General features: G+C 42.4%; 1 protein-coding gene across 2 annotated transcripts in view; it reads right to left on the bottom strand.

The window, feature by feature from the left end:
- The window catches only part of gad3 (glutamate decarboxylase 3), a 55,418-nt gene extending 37,005 nt beyond the window's left edge, over positions 1–18,413 (bottom strand). Inside the window, exons 1-5 of one of the 2 annotated variants that reach the window (XM_043719621.2) lie at positions 18,276–18,413; positions 11,093–11,245; positions 9,494–9,736; positions 5,021–5,111; positions 2,824–2,936 (exon numbers count right to left, since the gene is read on the bottom strand). In XM_043719621.2, coding sequence (XP_043575556.1) covers positions 2,824–2,936; positions 5,021–5,111; positions 9,494–9,736; positions 11,093–11,245; positions 18,276–18,330 — 655 coding nt within the window. In that variant the 5' untranslated portion in view covers positions 18,331–18,413. Of the gene's footprint in view, positions 1–2,823; positions 2,937–5,020; positions 5,112–9,493; positions 9,737–11,092; positions 11,246–16,961; positions 17,065–18,275 lie in introns of those variants that run through there. The other variant, XM_087978440.1, reaches the window with a different exon arrangement.
- Between the last annotated feature and the right edge of the window lie 4,471 nt (positions 18,414–22,884).

Genomic DNA, 22,884 nt, shown 5'->3' with positions numbered 1-22,884 from the left:
TGCATGGAAACCTGGTCCGGAATGCAAAAGAAGCACAATCCCATTACAGTATATACTCGTGAGTATGTGGAGAGTGGAAATTAACTGCTGTAAGAAGTTAGGAGTAAAATTGGTAAGGAAGTTGCTCATATTGTGCTCAAGAAAACACACAGTGTAGTCCTGAATTTGTTATGGTCGGTGAAAGATCATTTGAGGTTTTGTCTTGAAATTGTTCACTGGATGTTGGCTTTGTTGGCTGGCCCAGCATTTACTGCCCTTCCGTAATTGCATGGGTGGGGGCAAGTAGTTGGAGGGAATTCTGACCAATAAGTTTCACATGTATTTGAAAAGGCAAGGAGTGATTATAAATAATCAACATGGCTTTGTGCATGGGAAATTATGTCTCCCTAACTTGATCGAGTTTTTTGAAGAAGTAACAAAGAGCATTGGTGAGGGCAGAATGGTGGACATGGTCTATATGGAGCTGAAAATGTGTTGCTGGAAAAGCGCAGCAGGTCAGGCAGCATCCAAGGAGCAGGAGAATCGACTTTTCGGGCATGAGGTCTTCTTCAGAGCTCATGCCCGAAAAGTCGATTCTTCTGCTCCTTGGATGCTGCCTGACCTGCTGCGCTTTTCCAGCAACACATTTTCAGCTCTGATCTCCAGCATCTGCAGTCCCCACTTTCTCCATGGTCTATATGGACTTCAGTAAGGCATTTCACAAGGTTCCTCATAGTTAGTAAGATTAGATTGCACAGAAGAGAGGAAGAACTAGCTATTTAGATACAGAACTGGCTCAAAGGTAGAAGAGAGAGGGTAGTTGTGGAGGGTTGCTTTTCAGAGTGGAGGCCTGTGACCAGATGTGTGTGATAAAGATTAGTACTGGGTCCACTGCTTTTCATCATTTATATTAATGATTTGGATATGAACACGTGAAGTATGATTAGTAAGTTTGTAGATGACACCAAAATTGGAGGTGTAGTGGACAGCGAAGAAGGTTACCTCAGAGAACAATGGGATCTTGATCAGATGGGCCAATGGGCTGAGGAGTGGCAGATGGAGTTTCATTAAGATAAATGCAAGGTGCTGCAAATCAGAGCTGCACTTATATACTTAATGGTAAGCTCCTGGGAAGTGTTGCTGAACAAAGAGACCTTGGAGTGCAGGTTCATAGCTCCTTGAAAGTGGAGTCACAGATAGATAGGATAGTGAAGAAGGTGTTTGGTATATTTGCCTTTATTGGTCAGAGTGTTGAATACAGGAGTTGGGAGGTCATGTTCTGGCTTTACAGAGCATTGGTTAGACCACTTTTGGAATATTGTGTACAATTTTCTGGTTTCCTTCCTATCAGAAAAATGTTATGAAACTTAAAAGGGTTCAGAAAAGATTTACAAGGATGTTGCCAGGGTTAGAGCTTTAGAGCTGTAGGGAGAGGCTGAATAAACTAGGGCTATATTCCCTGGAGCGTCGGAGACTGAGGAGTGACCTTATAGAGGTTTATAAAAACATGAGGGGTGTAGATGGGATAAATAGACAAGACCTTTTCCCTAGGGTAGGGAATCCAAAACTAGAGTACATAGCTTTAAGGTGAGAGGAGAAAGATTTCAAAGGGACCTAAGGGACGAATTTTTCACAAAGTGGGTGGCACGTGTATAGAATAAGCTGCCAGAGGAAGTGGTGGAGGCTGATACAATTACAACATTTAAAAGGCATCTGGATGGGTATATGAAGAGGAAGGGTTTGGAGGGAAATGGGCCAAATGGGGCTAGATTAATTTAGGATATCTGGTCAGCATGAATGAGTTGGACCGAAGGATCTGTTTCCGTGCTGTACATCTCTATGACTGTAATTACCCAGAAGGCAAATTAGAGTCAACCCCATTGCTGTGGGTCTGGAGTCACATGTCAGCCAGACCAGTTAAGGATGGCAGCTTTCTTCCCTAAAGGACATCAGTGAATCAGATTGGTTTTTGTGACAATTGCTTCATAAATTGCCGCTAGATTAGCCACTTTACCTTAATTCCAGATTTTTAAAAAACAAATTCAAACTCTACCAGCTACCACATTGGGATACTGACCCTGATTTCCCAGCAATAACCTGGGGACTGTTGTTACTATCAGCATAGTCTTACCAGAACATGGGGCTGCTCTTGTATTACAGAGAGAGAGAATAGGTGGTGATTTAACCTGAGAGATTGAGAAGGCGAGCCTTTCATGCTAACTTCAGCCTGTGATGGGAATTGAACACATGCTGTTGGAAGCACAGCACTTTGCAACACCAACCATCCAAGCTAAACCAATCCTCAACCTGAGGGTTACTAGCCCAGTCACCACCTCCCCTCTGTGCCGTATTGAGAAGGCAATTTACCATAAATGTTTCTGATGAAAGTAATTGTTTTAAGTGAACATGCTTGCCCACCAGACAATGGGATTGACTCTAAATCGCCAAACTGATACTTTCATTCACTCTTCAAATGCCTCATGAACTCCTGGAAGACAGGTCAAGGAGTTCAGGTAGTCACAGTCATTCTTCTCTGACTGCATATCAATGCAGGTGGTGGGTAAATACATTTGGATTGTGACTTCCTCCTGGGGAAAATACCCTAGAATAATTGTAGTTCCAGTAAATCACCAGAGTCCTTGAAAGATCGTGGACGTCTTGCTACATTTATTAGAATTGTTTGTTCCGACAACTACTCCTCATCGAATATGGCTATATAAGGCAAAACCCTCATGAACTCAGTCGGAATGGGGATGAGACCCTGCTGTTAACATCACTCTGCAACACATTTCAGACCATCGAGCTAACTGTCTGCCATAATTGTAAGCCTTCTGGCAAATTTACCGGCTAAGAAAATCCCGTCACTTTCATCATGGGACCATCTAAGCACTGTAGACATTTTCTTCAAAAGGACTTCTTCCATGATGGTGAACACTGGAGCAATTTCAAACGTGAACCTGTATCAAAGTCAGAAAAAAAAACACCGTGGAGACTATGAGGCACTGAAATATTGATAAACTCAATGCAGTTAATCAGCAGGTCAAGCTATTCTGATATATCCTTGAAACACGGTTCTTCAAAAACAAAATTCTCAAAATACAGCTCTTGTAGAGATCTGATAATTTGAGAGAATGCATGAGAAAATTACTGCAGGTTTTGGAGCCTCAGCTGGAAACAAAAAAATGCTAAAAATCACAACGGGTCAGGCAGCATCCTTGGAGACAGAGTAAGCTAATATTTTGAGTCTAGATAATTTCATCCTAACTGGACTTTGGTGACATTTTACTGTCTCTGAGAGATAAATTGGAGGGTGGGGGTGGGGGTGAGGTGAATGTAACTGGAGGGTGATAGGTGGATGCAGGTGGGGGGGAAATGTGATACGTCAGAGGGAGGGTGGAGCAGATAGCTAGGAAGGAAGATGGACAGGTCAAGAGGGTGTTGCCGAGTTGGACCTTTGAATCTGGGATGAGGTGGGATGAGGGGAGATTTGGAAACTGGTGAAGTTGACATTGATGCTGTGTGGTTGAAGAGTCCCAAGGCAGAAGATGAGATGTTCTTCCTCCAGGCATCAGGTGGCTGGGATTTGGTGGTGGAGGAGGCTCAGGACTTACATGTCCTTGGCAGAGTGGAGGTGGGGGGGGGGGGGGGGGGGAGTTGAAGTGGTCGGCCATAGGGCGGTGATTTTGTTTGTTTAGTGCATGTGTCCCAGAGATATTCTCTGAAATGCTCCGCGAGTTGGTGCCCTGTCTCTCCAGTGCAGAGGACACCACATTGAGAGCAACAGACACAGTAGATGAGGTGTTTGTATGTGCAGGAAAATCTTTGATGGATGTGAAATTAAGGCCTTGGATGGAGGTGAGGGGGGTAGGTGGGTGCAGGTTTTGCACTGCTTTCTGTGGCAGGGGAAAGTGCCAGGTGTGAAAGGTGGGTTGGTGAGGTTGTGGACCTAAAGAGAGAATCATAGAGGGAATGATCTTTACGGAATGCAGATAAGGGTGGGAGGATACTTCCTCCATTTACAAAGCCACACACCATCCGAACTGAGAACCATATCATCACATCTTCACTTTCGCTGGGTCAAAATTCTGGAACTCCTTCCCAAACTGTACTGTGGGTCAGCTTAAGAGAAATGGACAGCAGTAGTTCAAGAAGGTAGCTCACCACCATCTTCCCCAGGCATTGTTTGGATGGGTCATAAATGCTGACCTTGCCAGCAGTGCCCACATCGTGTGAAAGAATAAAATAAACAAAGACCTTATCCAGAAGATTGAAAGAAGGTGGAAAAAGGCCACCAAAGAAATAGAGTCAACATGGACGTTTTGGACACACTTTTTAAATGGTTTATGGCCGTTCTGAGAAAAAGAAATGCGCAATAAATAAAAATGTTAAAAAAATGGATAAAATAAAGATCCCATTGAGGGGATGTGCAACTTTCACTTATGCAAAAGTGAGGAATGCAGATGCTGGAGATCAAAGTCTAGATTAGTGTGGTGCTGGAAAAGCACAGCAGGAAAAGGAGCAGGAAAATCAATGTTTCGGGCAAAAGTCCTTCATCAGGAATGGAAGGAAGAAGGGAGCCTCTGTCGTGGAGAGATAAATGGGAGTGGGGTGGGGCTGAGGAGAAGGTAGCCAAGAGTAGAGAGAGGAGAAGAACTTCTTCAAGGTAGGCATTCTTGCAAGAGGATTCACTTAATGTTGAGAAAGTTAGTGAGACAAAGAGTGAAGTTAAATAAGAGACTTATGGCTGCAACAGTTATTAATGTTTTCAATGTAATTCCTATTTGCAAAGCCACATAACAATATGATGTTGAAAAAAGAATCACTGTGGGTGCTGAAAATCTGATTTGCAAAACAAAAGCAACAGAAAGAGCTGATGAAACTAGTTTGGCAGCATCTGTGGAATTTGGAAAAAGATTAACATCTCCAGTCACGCAAAATTAAGTTTGTCTTTCTCATTGCAGATGGTGCCGGATGTGTTGAATATTTTCAGTGTGATTTTTTTGTCACAAGTACAATAATTTCCACCCCTGATTTTGCTTACATGTTTGTGTTCGCTGTAGATGTCAGCCATTCACCCACCAACCCGATCACATCCAGTCCACTTGAGAGCTGATTGAAAAAGCGAGGGTGGCCTGCACAGGGAAAGTATGTAGACATTACTCGTGATGAAATCTCTTTCCTGATGTATCCAATTGTACTGCAGAAACCAGCTGCCTGTGAGTTGCGGCACTGAGAGTAAACTCAGTCCCACGAGTTGCTGAGTGACTACATCAAGTTTGGCCCAATGGGTTGTCAAAGAGTTGCACGGTTTTCAATAGGACTGCATGTGAGTTACAGAAGAGGAACTCAATGGTTTCAGGCAATTGAGAAAGTGAGTGAGGATGTTAGAGGTCGACTCCACACCAGCTAGCTGTGCTGTTGTAAAGGCAGCTGAAATTGTATGATGACCTCAGATGGTCCCAGACGGAAACTTGACTTGCTAGATCATTTTTTTGCATTTAATGAGAATTAGAATCCCTACTGTGTGAAAGCAGGCCCTTCAGCCCAACATGTCCACACCAACCCTCCGAAGAGTAACCCACCCATACCCATGCCCCTACATTTACCCCTGACTCATGCACCTAATCTACACATCCCTGAACACTTAGGGGTAATTTAGCATGGCCAGTTCACCTAACCTGCACATCCTTGGATTGTGGGAGGAAACTGGAGCACCTTAGGAAACCCATGCAGACACTGGAAAATGTGTAAACTTCACACAGACAGTCACCCGAGGCTGGAATTGGAGCCGGGTCCCTGGTGCTGTGAGGTAGCAGTGCTAACCACTGAGCCACTGTGCCGCCCACTGAGCCACCGTGAGGCTAAGATTTCACTGAAATGCAAGGAAATAATACTGTAGATCTAATTTTGATTCTGAACAGACATTTATTATGCAAAAGAAAGGAAGGTCAAATATAATAAACCAAGGTATTTACAAAAACTTTGAAAGATTTTGAAACATTACTAAAAATGTAATTCTAACACCATCACTTTACAATGTTCAAACACAAGAGAGAATTCCTTTCTGTACCACACCTATGTTTGCTGTATCTCTATCCAGATTTGTCTTAAGTTTTTTTTCAATTCCCAGTCTTGAGACTTTGATGACCTCTTCCTTGAATATTCATGCAACTGAGTTGAAAAATATGGTGCTGGAAAAACACAGCAGGCCAGGCAGCATCCGACGTTTCAGGCATAAGCCCTTCTTCAGGAATGAGGCTGGTGTGCCAGGCGGGCTGAGATAAAAGGTAGGGGGGAGAGAATTTGGGAGAGGGGCGCTGAGAATACGATAGGTGGAAGGAGGTGAGGGTGAGGGTGATAGGCCGGAGAGGGGGTGGGGGTGGAGAGGTCGGGAAGAAGATTGCAGGTCAAGAGGGCGGTGCTGAATCAGAGGGTTGGGACTGAGATAATTTGGGGGGGAGGGGAAATGAGGAAGCTGGAGAAATCTACATTCAAATGAACATCCTTAAACTGATGTAATTTATAAGCTAACTGTTCTGAATTATTGCCGTTGCTAAGGAAGAACTATGTTTAACATCTAACTCTATCTAGGATTTCTGTCAACTGAAACAAAAACTTCCTAAGCAAAATAAAAATCAGTTCCTGATTCATCTAACTAAAGGCAACTAATTATAGAATCCCTACAGCACAGAAGCAGGCCATTCAGTCCATCAAGTTCCCACCCATCCCTGCAAACCTAGATTTCCCAAGGCTAATCCACACATCACTAGACACTATGGGCAAGTTAACATGGCCAATCCACCTAACCAGCACACCGTTGGACTGTGGGAGGAAACCCAAGCATCTGGACAGAAACCACACAGATACAGGGGGAACATGCAAACTCCACACAGACTTAGTTGCCTGAGGCTGGAATTGAACGCAGCTCCCTGATGCAGTGAGGCAGTAGTGCTAGCCACTGAGCCACTGTGCCATCCTTGTTCATTAATGTTTATCTATCTGCTTGTAAAGCTCGCCCAATGTCATTACATTCCCATTGTCTATCATGGACCTCTCCCTCTCCCTCTCTCTCTCGGTTTAAAAATGCTCTTGGTTGCACAAATACTGAAAAGTTAATAATTAAACTTTCTCAGACCAAAACCCACATGTCACTTGTACAAAATCCAAACTCTTAAATAAATCTAAAAATAAATATATCATACAACACAGATTTTGAGTAGGCAGAGGTGGGTACTGCAGATGCTGGAGATTAGAGTCAAGATTAGAGTGGTGCTGGAAAAGCACAGCATGTCAGGCAGCATCTGAGGAGCAGGAAAATCGATGATTCAAACAAAAGCCCTTCATCAGGAAAGGGCTAATTCCTGATGAAGGGCTTTTGCCCAAAACATCGATTTTCCTGCTCCTCGGATGCTGCCTGACCTGCTGTGCTTTTCCAGCATCACTCCAATCTTTACACAGATTTTGAGTAGGGCACTGAATGGGGAATCACGAGCAGTTGTGTGTTCTGGTGTTGTCAGAACTTGGGAGGGTGTCCAGGGAGTTAGTAGATAGCTAATTGCTGGAGTTAGGCCTCAAATGAAGCCCTCAGGAATTCAAAAAAAGGGGTAGGTGAGTGGCTGTATGTTGGAAGAAACCAAGAGGAGCTCAGAAGAAGCCTGCAAGCATTAATACCTCAGTACAGCTACAAAGAGATTTGAAAATTCCAGAAGCAGTATTTACGAGATGCCATTCTACAAGATTGGAGCTCAGAGAAAAATCCGGGGGCAGTTTTAGCTTGGTCAAGCTAGTTGTCAGTGAAGAGTTAGAGTTATGCACATGAATCATTATTTGAGGCTGATTTTAGAGTCCAGGGTGTACAGACCAGGGAAGGATGGTGATTGACAAGAATGATAGCACTGATAAGACAGTCCATGATGGACTGGCTCTTAAGAGAGACTTTCAAGGTGAGATTGGCAAGAGTGAAGGATTGTAATCTCTTGTGATGTTTTATGAGGTTTGATGACCTAACGTGTCAATAACGTGTGAGAAGAGAGTTGATAAGAAATTTGTGGGATCTGTCTCATTCACATTTGCTATTTGATGTGTAGGATATTCAATGACAACATTTACCAGATATTAAATCTGGGTTTTTGACATAAGTTGACATGTATTGCAGATTGCATTACTGTTCTAACATTTTCGGAAAAACTACTATTGCTGGTTCAAAATTGTGGAATGTTGTTTTCTTAATAAGCCCATTGGATCTCGCAGTTTGAGATAGTAAGGACTGCAGCTGCTGGAAGTCAGAGTCGATAAAATGTGGAGCTGAAAAAATGTAAAAGGTCATTCAGTATTGGAGAGTTAACCCTTTCAAGTACTAACTGTTCTATACAACGGATAGCATTCCTGGGAAGGATATAGCTCTGGGAACAGACTGAATAGGCTGGAGCAGTTTTCTTCAAAAAGCCCTGATCGAGGTCTTTATGATTGTGTAAGGAGTTCGCAGCGTAGTTGTTACGTTTATGTTTTCACTTGTCAGTGGCCACAGCGGCATCATCAATGTACACTCGTCAGTAATGGATCCAACAATGCATTCATCAAAAACCTCTTTATCCAGAGAGTAGTTAGAATGAGGAATTAGCTACAACAGGGAGTAGTTGAGGTGAATTGTAAAAGTACATTTAAGAGGAAATAAGGTGCTGAGGAAAAGAGAAAAGAATTGAGAAAAGGATATGCAGATAGAATTAGATGAAGTAAAGTGGGAGGATTGTAGGCCACAAACACTAGCATGAACCTTTCGGGATGAATGGCCTGCTCTGTGCTGTCAGTACTGCTGTAAAAGCCCCGGGAACACATATTCAAATTCCACCGCAACAATTGGTGGAACTTAAATCCAGTGAAAAATGTGTGGAATTATTAAGTTGGTATTATTGATGCTCACCATAACAACGATGATCAATTGTTGTAAAAAACCATCTAATGTCCTTTAGGTAAATCTACTGATCTTACCTGGCCCACGTGTTTTCAAAATCACAGCAAACATAGTTGACTCTTAACTACCCTCTGAAATAGCTTAGTAAGGTGGCATGGTGGCTCAGTGGTTAGCACTTCTGCCTCACAGCACCAGGGACCTGTGTCCAATTCCAGTCTCGGGTGACTGTCTGTGTGGAGTTTGCACATTCTCCCAGTGTCTGCATGGGTTTCCTCTGGGTGCTCCGGTTTCCTCCCACAGTCCAAAGATGTGAAGTTTTAGGTGAGCTAGCCATGCTAAATTGCCCACAGTGTTCAGGGATGTGTAGGATAATAGGGTAGGGGAATAGGTCTGGATGGGTTACTCTTCAGAGGAAGGTGTGGACTTGTTGGGCTGAAGGGCCCATTTCCACATTGTAGAGTTTCTATTCTTTGAAAAAAGAAGAGCAATGCACTCAATTTAGGGGCAATTAGGGATGGACAACAAATGCTGGCCTTATCAGTGACACCCAAATGCCATCAAAGAGTAAAGACCAATAAAGATCTGGAACAGAATCCTTGTTACCTGTTTTGACTCCATATTTTAATGTATCTCTGCAGTCGACCAGGATCTGTTCAAGAGATTCTGGCTGATCAGGCAGCTCCAAAGTGAAACCCTCCATTCCTTTGAGAAACTGGTGGGGGTGGTGGAAGTCCAGAACCTTTGATGTCCTGTCAAATGTTTTTCTGATGTAATTCAGCAGAATTTCAAAGACCTCCATTAAAAACCGCATGGTGGGTTCCTCACCATTATTTGCTGGCAGCAAGTCTATGAAAACATTTTTTTTTTTAAAAAAGTAAATATTCATTTGCAATAAAATAGGTGTAAAAGGATTTCACAAAGCTGGTAACTGCAGAATGTAAAAACAAAATTGCATTCAGTCATTAAATCAATAGCCACTTATCTATTGATTGAATTTCCTCAGCTAAATGACAAAGTGTTGGTTTTTGAGTGACTGACAGCGAAGAGCAGGCTGTGCTGTTCAGTGATATCCTCAGGTGAAGTGCAGCATTCCCACAGACCCCTGGGAATCACTGGCCCCAGACCATCCAAAAATGGAGGAGAAGCATTCGGGAAGGCATCAAGCACCTTGTGATTTGCCCTCGGGATAAAGCAGAAGCCAGGAGAAAACAACGCAAGGAGCACGTTGCTTCACCAATGCCCAACCCACCCCTTCCCACAACCACCTTCTGCCCCAATTGTAACAGATTCTGCGGAAAGCACAGTCTGTCTGTACAGTCACCTACGGACTCACTCTGAGGGTGGGAGAAAGTCATCCTTGTCTGAGAGGGACCACCGATAACGATGATCGGCATGCAGCAGAATCAGGAGCAAGTCATTGATGACTGAGATGAGGAGGAATTTCCTCAATCAGAGCATTGCAAATCTATGGGGTTCCCTACCCTAGAGAGTTGTGGAAGCTCAGCTGTTGAGTGTGCTCAAAACAGAGATAAATGGATGCCTAAATTCTAATAAGATTGAGGGTATAGGAAAATTATGCAGAAACCGATGGGCAGCCAAGATGCAGTCTAATGTCAGAGTAGGCTTGAAGGGCTGATTGACCTTCTGTCTGCCCTGTGTGTGTGGAGAAGAGCCTTTGCTCTTCATTCCTGAAGGTTCTGTCTCTAACCTTTAGGCCCTGTTTGTTAGGCCTGGCCTCCTCCCACCAGTGTAAATAGTTTTTGTCTATCTGCTCAATTAGCTCCCACTAATATCTTGAAAACTTTAACTAAACTATTCCTTCTGTTCTTATTACTCTGGAGCATTTTCTGCTCTGGTGACAGAAATATGTTATTAGATTAGATTAGATTCCCCACAGTTTGGAAACAGGCCCTTCCGCCCAACAAGTCTATACCGACCCTCCGAAGAGTAACCCACCCAGACCCTTTCCTCTCTGACTAATGCACCTAACACTATGGGCAATTTAGCATGGCCAATCCACCTGACTGTGGGAGGAAACCCGAGAACCCGGAGGAAACCCACGCAGACACGGGGAGAATGTACAAACTCCACAGACAGTCACCCAAGACTGGAATCGAACCCAGGTCCCTGGCGCTGTGAGGCTGCAGTGCTAACCACTAACCACTAAGCCACCGTGCCATTGTAAAAAACTCTGCATTATACCTTTTGCAAAAATGCTGGAGAAATCTGCTCCATCCTGTTCAGTGAGAGACTCTTGGTTGTCCTTATCTTGCCACAGACTGGAGGCTGGTGGAGTTTTCTGAAAGTCTGGATTCACGTCATTTTGACCATCTCTGGACGTCCTTTCCAAGAAACCTACAAAATTACAAATGAATGTAATTTTCAGATTGTAAATCTGCTCTTAAATCTTAGTCCAATTCTAAGTGATTTACAGCCCGTTATAAGAACATTAGAGGTGGCCATTCAACCCTTTGAGACTTTATTGAGATTGTGGCTGATTATTTGACTTCAACAAGGGAGGGAGCTCTCACTAATGTTCCTTGGCATTCGATGGTGTTACCGGCACAGAATCTTCTCCTATCACATCCTGGCAGTTGCCAGTGACCAGAATCTGACTGGACTAGTCATACAAATGACTCCCTTGTCCACCATCTACAAGGCACAAGTCAGGAGTGTGATGGAATATTCTCCCATTGCCTGAATAGGTGCAGCCCCAACAACACTCACGAAGCTTGACACCATCCAGAACAAAGCAGCCCCCGCTAGATTGGCACCACATCCACTCCCTCCACCACCAATGCGTAGGAGCAGCAGCGTGTACCATCGGCAATCTAGCAGAAATTCTAGCACTGCAGAAATTCACCAACGATCCTTAACAGTATCTTCCACACCCATGAGCATTTTCATTCAGATTAGATTAGATTAGATTAGATTACTACAGTGTGGAAACAGGCCCTTCGGCCCAACAAGTCCACACCGACTCGCCGAAGCGCAACCCACCCATACCCCTACATTAACCCCTTACCTAACACTATGGGCAATTTAGCGTGGCCAATTCACCTGACCTGCACATCTTTGGACTGTGGGAGGAAACCGGAGCACCCGGAGGAAACCCACGCAGACACGGGATAAAAGCGGCAGAAACATGGGAACACCACCACCTGCAAGTTCAAGACCATCAAGCGACACATCATCCTGACTTGGAAATATATCGTCATTCCTTCTGTGTCATTGGGTCAAAATCCTGGAATTCCCTCCCTAGTGGCATTGTGGGTGTTTCTACACTAAGTGGACTGCAACAGTTCAAGAAGGCAGCTCACCATCACCTTCTTAACAGCAAAAAGGGATAGGCAATAAATGTTGGCCCAGTCAGTAATGCCCACATCCTGCAAATGAAAATTAAGAAATCCCACCATTTTTCTGCACCATTCCTTTGATGGTTTAGGAATCTATAAATTTTGTCGTGGATTAGGGTAAGCTTCTTCTTTGGTCTGTTGAGATCTTGTGATTTGCTTAAAATAAACAATAAGAAACTTGTTGCATTGTTGCAAATATATCTAAATAAGGTGAGTAATTCTATGAGCTCTGCTTTTTATGCTCGAAGCCTTTCATGTCACTCTCCTTGACTTAGACTGACAACGCCCAGGTGACATAATCGCAGTGGTCCATGCTAATCATATATTTCCAGACATTAACATTACAGACCCACATACAACAGGTCTCTGTCTTGATTATACTCAACGACTGAGGGTCTATGGCCTTTTAGTGTGAGTATTCTTCGGATTCACCACCCCTCAGTGATGATATTCCTCCCTATCTCAGACCTAAATGGCCTGCTGTTTACTCTGAGGCTGTATGCCCTGGAACTAAACTGTTTCCCTCCAGCTCCTCCAGTCAGGTGACACATCTTTCCTGAATCTAGCCTACGGAACACTGTTTAATTGAATGAGATCGCCTCTCATTCATCTGAACTCCAGAGGGTATAACCCTAGCCCAGTCGATTCAATGTCTCTTTGTAGGATAATCCCTCCATACAGGAATTAATTTGGTAAACCTTCATTGCAAAATCATTAGACAATTAAACATTCCTCAAGCTAGTGACAAAGTCCTGCTCACTCATTGGATAGAAACAACTGGTGGTAGTTTAACCCAAAGATCGCCATGCCTCAGTTATGGGGAAAGGTTCCAAAGGAGAGTCCTTCAATGGTAACCTCAGCTAGTGCAGGAATTGAGCCCATACTCTTAGTAGTAGTCAACGCTGTAAACCAGCCATTCAACTAACTGAGCTAACTGACTCCCATTGCTAGGTAAGGTAACTAAAAATGCACACAATGCCTCAGGAATGATTTCACTGAGACTGTGTAGAATTTCAGTATGATATACTTATTCCTATATTTAAATCTTCTTCTAATGAAGCTCAACATACTGTTTGCCTCCTTACCTGCTTCCTGTAGCTGTACGTTTATTTCCAATGATTCAGAAACAGGTTATTCAAAGTCCCTTTGAATTTCAACACTACCCAGAACCTCACCACTTAGAAACACAGAAATATAGAATTTCGGAGCAGGAGTAGGCCATTCAGCCCTTCAGGCCTGCTCCACCACTCAATGTGATCATAGCCGATCATCTAAATCAATCCCCTGTTCCCTCTTTCTCTCCATATCCTTTAAGCCCTTTAGCCCTGAGAACTATGTCCAATCCTTCTTAAAAACATTCAGTGTTTGGCTTCAACTACTTTCTGTGGCAGTGAATTCCACAGGCTCATTGTGCTCTGGGTGAAGAAATTTCTCTCCATTTCAATCCAAAATGGCCTACCTCATATCCTTACACTGTGACCCCTGGTTCTGGACTTCCTGGTCATCGGGAACACCCTTCCTGTATTTATCCTGAGTAGTCCTGTTATAATTTTATAGGTTTCTACAAGATTACCGCCCCCCCCCCCCCATTAAATTCCAGTGAATAAAGTCCTAGGATTTAAGAAATACTCCTTATTTCTGTTTTTCTGAATGAAGTGAATACCCTACATTGTATTCCATCTGCCAAAGTTTTGCCGACTCACTTAGTCTCTCCAAATCTCCTTGCAGTCTTCCCAATCTCCTCCTAACTCTTGCCTATAGTTTAAAATCAGCTTCAAATTTGGAAGTATGGGGTAATCCCACACCCAAACCATTAATATTCATTGTGAACAGCTGAGGCCCAAACACTAATCCTTACTGATAAAGGGCTTTTGCCCGAAATGTCAATTTTCCTGCTCCTTGGATGCTGTCTGACTTGCTGTGCTTTTCCAGCACCGCTCTAATCTAGACTCCGATTTCCAGCATCTGCAGTCCTCACTTTTGCCTAATCCTTACTGTATCATTACTGTAGCCTTGTTAACCTGAAAACAAACCTTTAATTCCACTGTCTGTTTGCTGCATGATTAGCAGTTCTCAATCTGTTTTAAATAAGTGTGTTTGAAGTGTATTCAATGTTGTTTATAATGTAGTGAATGCAGCAGCCAATTAGTACATATCAAGATACTACAAACAGCAATGAACAGCAACCCTTTTGTTTAACAATGTTTTTTGAGGAGTTTATACTGGCCAAGAGACCAGGAAGAATTGCCATGCTCTTGTTCAAAATGTTTTAGTGGGATTTTATGTCCATCTGAAAGAAAAGATGGAACTTCCTTTATCATCTTTTTACCGAAGGTCAATCTCAGGATAAGGTCATGTTATGGAGGTGTTGGTGTTGGTCTGGGGTGGGCAAAGTCGGAAGTCACATGACACCAGGTTACCTGATGATGGAGCGGTGCTCCAAAATCTTGTGATTTCAAATTAACCTGTTGGACTAAAATCTGGTGTCATGTGACTTCTGACTTTGTCAGGATACGGTGTTGACTATTTGGGACTAAGAGGAAGAGAGATTTCTTTGCTGAATTTCTTCTTTCTGTGGGGCTGGTGATGCTTTGTGGTTGAGTATGATGAAGACAGAGATTGATTGGTCTTTATGTACTGAGGGAAATTAAGGGATAGTGCTGGAGAGTGGGTTTGAATTTCAGCCATGATCGTGTTAAATGGTTGAGCAGACTCGAAGACACGATGGCCATCACCTGCTTCTGTTCCTTATGTTCTTTTTAAACAAATATCAAAACATTCAAAGCTTTATCATTTACGAAATTTCTATATCTTCATATGAGAAATGTCTTTGCATCTGTTCACTAGAGAAAGATTTGTTTTAAAGTGAATTCTCAATGTCACTCTAGCTAGTCTGGTTACAAATTACCAGAATGTTGCATTGCTAACCCAGTCTGATTGTCATTCCAAAGAAGAGTTGCATTGGACTCAAAACTTTAACTCTCTCTGTCCACAGATATAGTTTTTTAAATAAAACCTTAAGTCACCTCAGGAGTATGACTTGAAAGAAGTTCTGGGATTTACATATTAATGAATCGAAACCTGCAACCTATTCAAGTGATTAAAAATTTAACAGCAATCTATGTTTGTTCAATACATCACACCCGTTGTGTTACACTTTGATCCTTTACTATAAATTATGTGTCCTATGATCCTGCCCCACTAGCTATCTGATGAAGGAGCAGTGCTCTGAAAGCTAGTATTTCCAAATAAACCTGTTGGACTATAAACTGGTGTTGTGTGACTTTTAACTTTGTCCACTGATACTACCAGACCTGTTGAGTTTGTCTAGCACTTCCTGTTTTTATTTTAGTGTCATAGTCAAGTTATTGCAATCATCTTGCTTGCATCGCCTATAGCACATGAATTCTAACAACCCAGCTTTGACAATTAATTGTTGTTTGCTGACAAACCAAAACCGCTGTCATCACAGGTGTTGTCAGGTTTTGAATCCTTCATAATGAAGCGCATATTTGTCAGCATTGACAAACTTGCCGGTCCAGTCTATTTCCAAGACTTTTAAAACAAACCAATTGATGAATCCACAAGGGACCTGCCCATTGCTAATCCTGGGAAATTTTTGAAATATATGAAGTATGCGCAATTTAGAGAAAGCTTAAGGCTTTGAAATTAACAGATTAAAGATAATACATTGGATATAATTGGTCATGTTCATGAAGTTCTATTATTGTTCTGAACCAACTTTTCCAACAAATTAATTTTAATTGTAAGGAAAAGAGTCATAATATATTTTTGTACAAACCATTTGAGTGATTCAAATTGCCAAATAAATACAAAATCATGATACAGGACCTAATGAGTACCAACAAAGAATTTTACAAGTTAACTTTATGGCAGTGAATTATGAACGGGCAATCCATTTTTTTTTAATGTAAAACATACTTGCTCTTGCGTCGTAGGGAATATGGATGATGTGTTTGTTGGTAATTCCGATATGATGTAAGGGAAAACAGTGTCAATGTGGAACTGAAGATACACACACAGAGCAGATCACAGAGGTCAATCAGTACCCCTGCTGAAGGCAGATCCTGTTGAGTTTTCATGAGAATCTTGCAACTTTCAGGGATATTTTTTAAATTCAGTTCAACATAAAAAATGCCAATTTACTGCTCCTACTATGGAATTTTCTTTGTCTCACCATGTACAAGAACTCAAGGACTAGGGTCATCACATCAAAGCCATGCGGTTTCTATGTGTTAGCCCGTGTAACATATGCAAAGACTGGGTTGTTTTTTGAAGGCAGATGCCTTGAAGTTTATTTACAATGCAACTACTTACTTGGTTGTGACACACATACGTAGTCTGGAATCTGTTGTTACTGATATTACATATACCTGACTGACTGAGCACATTACACTGGCACCATTATACATAAAGGGTGACTATAGATGAGGTGGAAAATATCACAATGTATTTAACTGGCCTAAAGGTACAGTGCAGACTGGTCTGGAATACATGCCATCATGCAACCCAGTCAGTATCTATCCTGATCTTGTGCTTCAGCATCACTTTCCTACCCACTGCCTATATTCCTTGACTTCTGGAGACACCAAAACTCATCAATCCCCCCTTTAATTATATTCAACCATGGGCCTTGACCACCCTCTATAATTTCAAAAATTCACGGCTGCATGGATGAAGAAAATTCCCCTTACCTCAGATCGAAATGTGCCCATATGTTCTGCATTGCCTGACCAGGTAATCCAGCCTCTCAATATCTATCGGGACAAGTCTCTGCAGAATTGTACATGCTTCAATGAGATCATCTCCCTGCCTGAGAATGTCGATCACATTTACTCAGCTTTTCATAGAGCAACCTCCACACACACAGACACGGACACATACATACCCACACACAGACACAGAAGCACACAGACACACATGCATCCACACACACACACACAAACATGCACAGACACGCACACACACCCACACCCACACACACATTCACAGACACACACACACACACACACACACGGAGGCACCAATGGAGTGTGGAGATAGGGACAGGAGAAACAAGGACAGGGAGAGGCAGATCTTAGTCAACTCTCCCACTAGGAAGTGGACGAGATTCTCTTTCAGAGTTGGGCTGCGATGAACCATGACAAGGAAGCCAGCTCAACACTAAGGTGAGCTGCCAACCTTCTTTCTGCAGGGACCATGATGTTTCCTCTCTGTCTCTCCTCTTCCCTTCCCTGGGTCCTCACATTACCACATTGCAGAGGGAAGGAGAGGTCAGGGGTCATCTGGATTGCACTTGTCTCCTCACCTGGGATCAAAGGAAGTGAGGAACTGTTTCAGCATCTTTAGGGACAATGACCTTTGGGCTAGTGGTACTGAGTGGTAGTGTTTCAGCTTAGTGGACACTATTATTGCTGCTTGCGGTTCATCTGGTTTAGTGCTCAGTGACAATGGTTCACTATGGTCTTAATTCTCTACGTGCTTTAGGCAACTCTGACTGTTTGAAGGCTGAATTAGGTGTAAGAATCAGAATTGGTCATTCAGAATTTCAAGACAGTCATTAATTTTACTTGTGAATTGTGGTACCAGAAGTTTAGATGTTCTGTATAGTTTGATGCCCCAAAGTTACAAAATTAATGCTTTCACAAGTGCTGTTAACACCAAACGATCTGATGATCTTTGAAGTTAATTTTCTGTTAGCTCTGTTTTCTAATTCTGAATAACATTAGATTTGTAAAAATTTCAGCTAAACATGCATCACATCATGAAATTAATCAACTTCCCTCCAAACAATGTACTTAATTGCTTAAACAAAGAAAATGGACAGCAGAAATAATTACAACTCAAAAAAAAGAAACAGAATTAATTGCAGCTGGCTGTTTTTTCAAATCATATTCCATTACAACATTTTTCAAAAAGGGGACACTGCCTTGATCTGTTCACGTTAACATATACTAATCATCAAAAACTCAGCACACTTTCATTTGGATATATATTGAACAACTCACTTGTTGCAATATTTGCAGCCTGTCTCTTCATACTCGGGTGTTCACTTTCTCCCATCAGCAGGTAATACCTGGGATTTAGTTTGAAAGCTCTTGGCTTATTGCTTTATACATGCAAATTTACTGTGCCATTATACCCTGGCAGCCAATCCAAGCCTCTCCTTCATGTATTCATTAATCTCTTGGTGGAGACTGGAGCAGGTAAGATCCTGTGATAAATTTCTGACCCCACTCTGCTGCCTCCAGCCTGTGTTGAAGTAATTGAGAATGAGAATAATTGCAAATGGATGCTTTCCCACAATTGCCCAGCGGGTGTCACCAAGCACACTAAATGTAGCCTGGCTCCACATTCAACGTCTTGCAGTTAAGGATAGAAATCAGGGAAACAGAGAAAATGGGAGCAGGAGCAGGCCATTCAGCCCTTCTAGCCTGTAGGTAAGTTGGAGAAAGAACTTCTGAATGAAACCTGAATTTGTGGTGAAATTGCATGTATGTATATCTGTGTGTGTTTGTCCATGTGTGTGTATCTGTGTGTGTGTGTCTATGCATGTCTGTGTCTGTGCTCCTGTATCATGTAGACACGTTCAGGTGTATTTGTGAAAGGTATGTCTTTGTGTGATGTTATGTTTGTACGCATGTGTTTATGTGTTTGTGAGCGGGTTTCATATCTAGGCATGTGTTTACATGTGTGTGTGTTCATGTAGTTGTGTATGTGTTTGTGGGTCTGGGTGTGTGTGCCTGTTTATCATTACATATGTGCGGGTGAATGTGCATTGGTATGTTTATATATGGGTGCGTGTTTGTGCTTTTGTGCATGTACATGTTAGTATGTTTTTACAAATACATTAAGGACAAAAGGGTAACTAAGGTGGGCGGCACGGTGGCACAGTGGTTAGCACTGCTGCCTCGCAGCGCCAGAGACCCGGGTTCAATTCCCGACTCAGGCGACTGACTGTGTGGAGTTTGCACATTCTCCCCGTGTCTGCGTGGGTTTCCTCCGGGTGCTCCGGTTTCCTCCCACAGTCCAAAGATGTGCAGGTTAGGTGAATTGGCCATACTAAATTGCCCGTAGTGTTAGGTAAGGGGTAAATGTAGGGGTAAGGGTGGGTTTCGCTTCGGCGGGTCGGTGTGGACTTGTTGGGCCGAAGGGCCTGTTTCCACACTGTAATCTAATCTAATCTAATCTATGTGAGTGTGTGCTCGTGAGGATGTATCTGTGTCTGTCTCTCTGAATGTCCATTCCTGGTTCCAAATCTGATGAAAGGCCATTGAACAAAATGAGAAATTTGTTTCTTTCTCAATAGATAATAGTCACTGAATATTCAATACTCAATACTCACTGAATATTTCCAGTACTTTTTAAAATTTCACAATCCATGTCTTGAATGGTTTAAAGTGACTACATACTTTTTCTTTTGTATTATAAATTGGAAAGTGGAAGTTGGAAAATGCCATGCAGCTACAGAGTATGGGAAGTGGATATTTTTATTCCGTAACTTGAAGATGAAATGGGATTGTGTGGGCTAGACTCTAGCAATGGAGGACTAATGTGATTTTCAGAGCAGTGAGGTGGATACATTGTGGGACACTGTGACACCAGGAGCCTTTGAGTTAAAGAGAAACTGCTTAATGACAGACTTCAAATTGGTTCAAGCTGCTTTGTGATACATGTCTCTAAGTGCAATGCAGCCAGAACATTCAGAAACCTGTAAACAGAAACATGTCTCGCAATCCTTCTTTGTGTAATGAAAAAATGAAAAAGCTAGAGACACGAAAGAAATAAATCTAACTCTGATCTGCTTTCGAATTGAAAGTTTGCTATTGCTCTGTAGACCACATCATGTCATCATAGAACAGATGAGCTCAACTCTGATCTAAGACAACAAATGGATCAGATTCTCTGCAGTCCCATCACATCCAGTCATGAAAACTAGTGGATAATTAAACAGCTCACTGGGGAAAGAGGCTCCATAAATATGTAGTTATAAATACTGATATACTTATATAAGGAATGATTTATCAGATTAGTGTGCAATACAATACTTTTCACTGTATCTTGGTACATATGAAGTTATAATTCAAATCAAATCAAGATCAAATCCATCCTCAATGATGGGGAAGCCAAACATATCAATACAGAAGATAAGGCTGAAACATTCACAGCAATCTTCACTCAGAAGTGTCAACTGGGTGATCAATCTTAGCCTGCTGCAGTGGTCTTCAGTATTATTGATACAGGTCGTTCTTGTATAATGCACACTTCATCAATGTGAATTGCCTATAATATGATTGACAAATTGTGGATGCTGTTCAGATAATGTGAACTTTCTATTGAACAGGTATAACGATTTTCCATAGCGATCTCCTACAATGTGATTTTCCATAGCAATCCAGGTCAATTCCTGGAATGGCGGGACTACCTTACACTGAAAGACTGGAGCGACTGGGCTTGTATACCCTTATGTTTAGAAGACTGAGAGGGGATCTGATTGAGACATATAAGATTATTAAAGGATTGGACACTCTGGAGGCAGGAAACATGTTTCCGCTGATGGGTGAGTGCCGAACCAGAGGACACAGCTTAAAAATACGGGGTAGACCATTTAGGACAGAGATGAGGAGAGACTTTTTTACCCAGAGAGTGGTGGCTGTGTGGAATGCTCTGCCCCAGAGGCCAGTGGAGGCCCAGTCTCTGGATTCATTTAAGAAAGAGTTGGATAGAACTCTCAAGAATAGTGGAATCAAGGGTTATGGAGATAAGGCAAGAACAGATACTGATTAAGGATGATCAGCCATGATCATATTGAATGGTGGTGCAGGCTCAAAGGGCAGAATGGCCTACTCCTGCACCTATTGTCTATTGTCTATTGTCTATTGTCTAATCTTCTACAGAATGATTTTCCAAATGATCTCCTACAGTGTGATTTTCCATAGTGATCCTGTACAGAGTGATTTTCCATATCGATCTCCTACAGTGCGATTTTCCATAGTGATCTTCTGCAGAGTGATTTCCCATAGCGATCTTCTACAGAGTGACTTTCCATAGCGATCTTCTACAGCGCGATTTTCCATAGCGATCCTTGACAGCGTGATTTTCCATAGCGATCCTGCACAGAGTGATTATCCATAGTGATCCTCTACAGTGCAATTTTCCATAGCGATCCTCGACAGATTGATTTTCCATCGCAATCTCCTACAGAGTGATTTTTATAGTGATCCTGAACAGAGTGATTATCCATAGCGATCTTCTATACATTTTCCATAGCGATCCTCTGCCATGCGATTTTCCATAGTGATCCTCGACAGCGCGATCTTCAACAGCGATCTTTTACACCGTGATTTTCCATAGCGATCTCCTACAGTGTGATTTTCCATAGTGATCCTCGACAGCGCAATCTTCCATAGCGATCCCCTTCAGCACGATTTTCCATAACGAACCTCTACAGCATGATCTTTAACAGCGATTTTCTACAGCGTGATTTTCTGTAGTGATCCTCTACAGCGCAATTTCCCATAGTGATCCTCTATTGTGTGGTTTTCCATAGTGATCTCCTATAGCGCGATTTTCCATAGCGATCTTCTACAGCATGATTTTCTATCGCGATCTCCTACAGTGCAATTTTCCATAGCGAGTTCCTACAGCGCGATTTTTATTAGCGATCATCTACAGAGCGATTTTCCATACTGATCCTGTACAGAGAGTTTTTCCATACTGATCCTCTACAGTGCGATTTTCCATAGCGATCCTCTAAACTGCAATTTTCTATTGCGATTCCCGACAGCACGATTTTCCATAGCGATCTTCTACAGCGTGATTTTCCATACTGACCCTGTATAGCGCAATTTTCCATAGTGATGCTCTGCAGCGCGATTTTCCATAGCGATCCTCGACAGCGTGATTTTCCATAGTGATCCTGTACAGAGTGATTTTCCACTCCGCGACAGTGCAAGTTTCTGTAGTTATCCTCTATTGTGCGATTTTCCATAGCGATCTCCTACCGCATATGTTTCCATAGTGATCTTCTACAAGGTGATTTTCCACAGCGATCTCCAACAGTGTGTTTTTCCACAGCAATCTTCTGCAGCACGATTTTCCATAATGATCTTCTACAGTGTGATTTTCCGTAGCGATCCTCTACAGTGTGATTTTCCATAGCGATCTTCGACAGCACAATTTTCCATAGCGATCCTCTACAGCGCAATTTTCCATAGTGATCCTCGAATGCGTGATTTTCCATAGTGATCCTCGAATGCACGATTTTCCATAGTGATCCTCGAATGCACGGTTTTCCATAGCGATCTCCTATAGCGTAATATTCCATAGCGATCTTTTACAGAGTGATTTTCCATAATGATCCTTGACAGCGCGATCTTCAACAGTGATTTCCATAGTGACCTTCTACAGAGTGATTTTCCACAGCGATTTCTGGCAGAGTGATTTTCCATAACGATCTCCTACAGTGTGATTTTCAATAGCAATCTCTGACAGTATGATTTTCCATGGTGATCTCCTACATCATGTTTTTCCATAATGATCCTCTCCAGTGCGATCTTCCACAGCAATCTTCTACAGCGTGATTTTCCATAGCAATCTTCGACAGTGTGTTTTTCC

Source organism: Chiloscyllium plagiosum, unplaced genomic scaffold (assembly GCF_037043375.1).
Source record: "Chiloscyllium plagiosum isolate Xiang-an unplaced genomic scaffold, Cpla_swu_hap1 HiC_scaffold_34, whole genome shotgun sequence".
Lineage (NCBI taxonomy): Eukaryota > Metazoa > Chordata > Chondrichthyes > Orectolobiformes > Hemiscylliidae > Chiloscyllium > Chiloscyllium plagiosum.
Note: the sequence above shows the minus strand (reverse complement) of the source record. Positions and strands in the feature narration are given on the sequence as shown.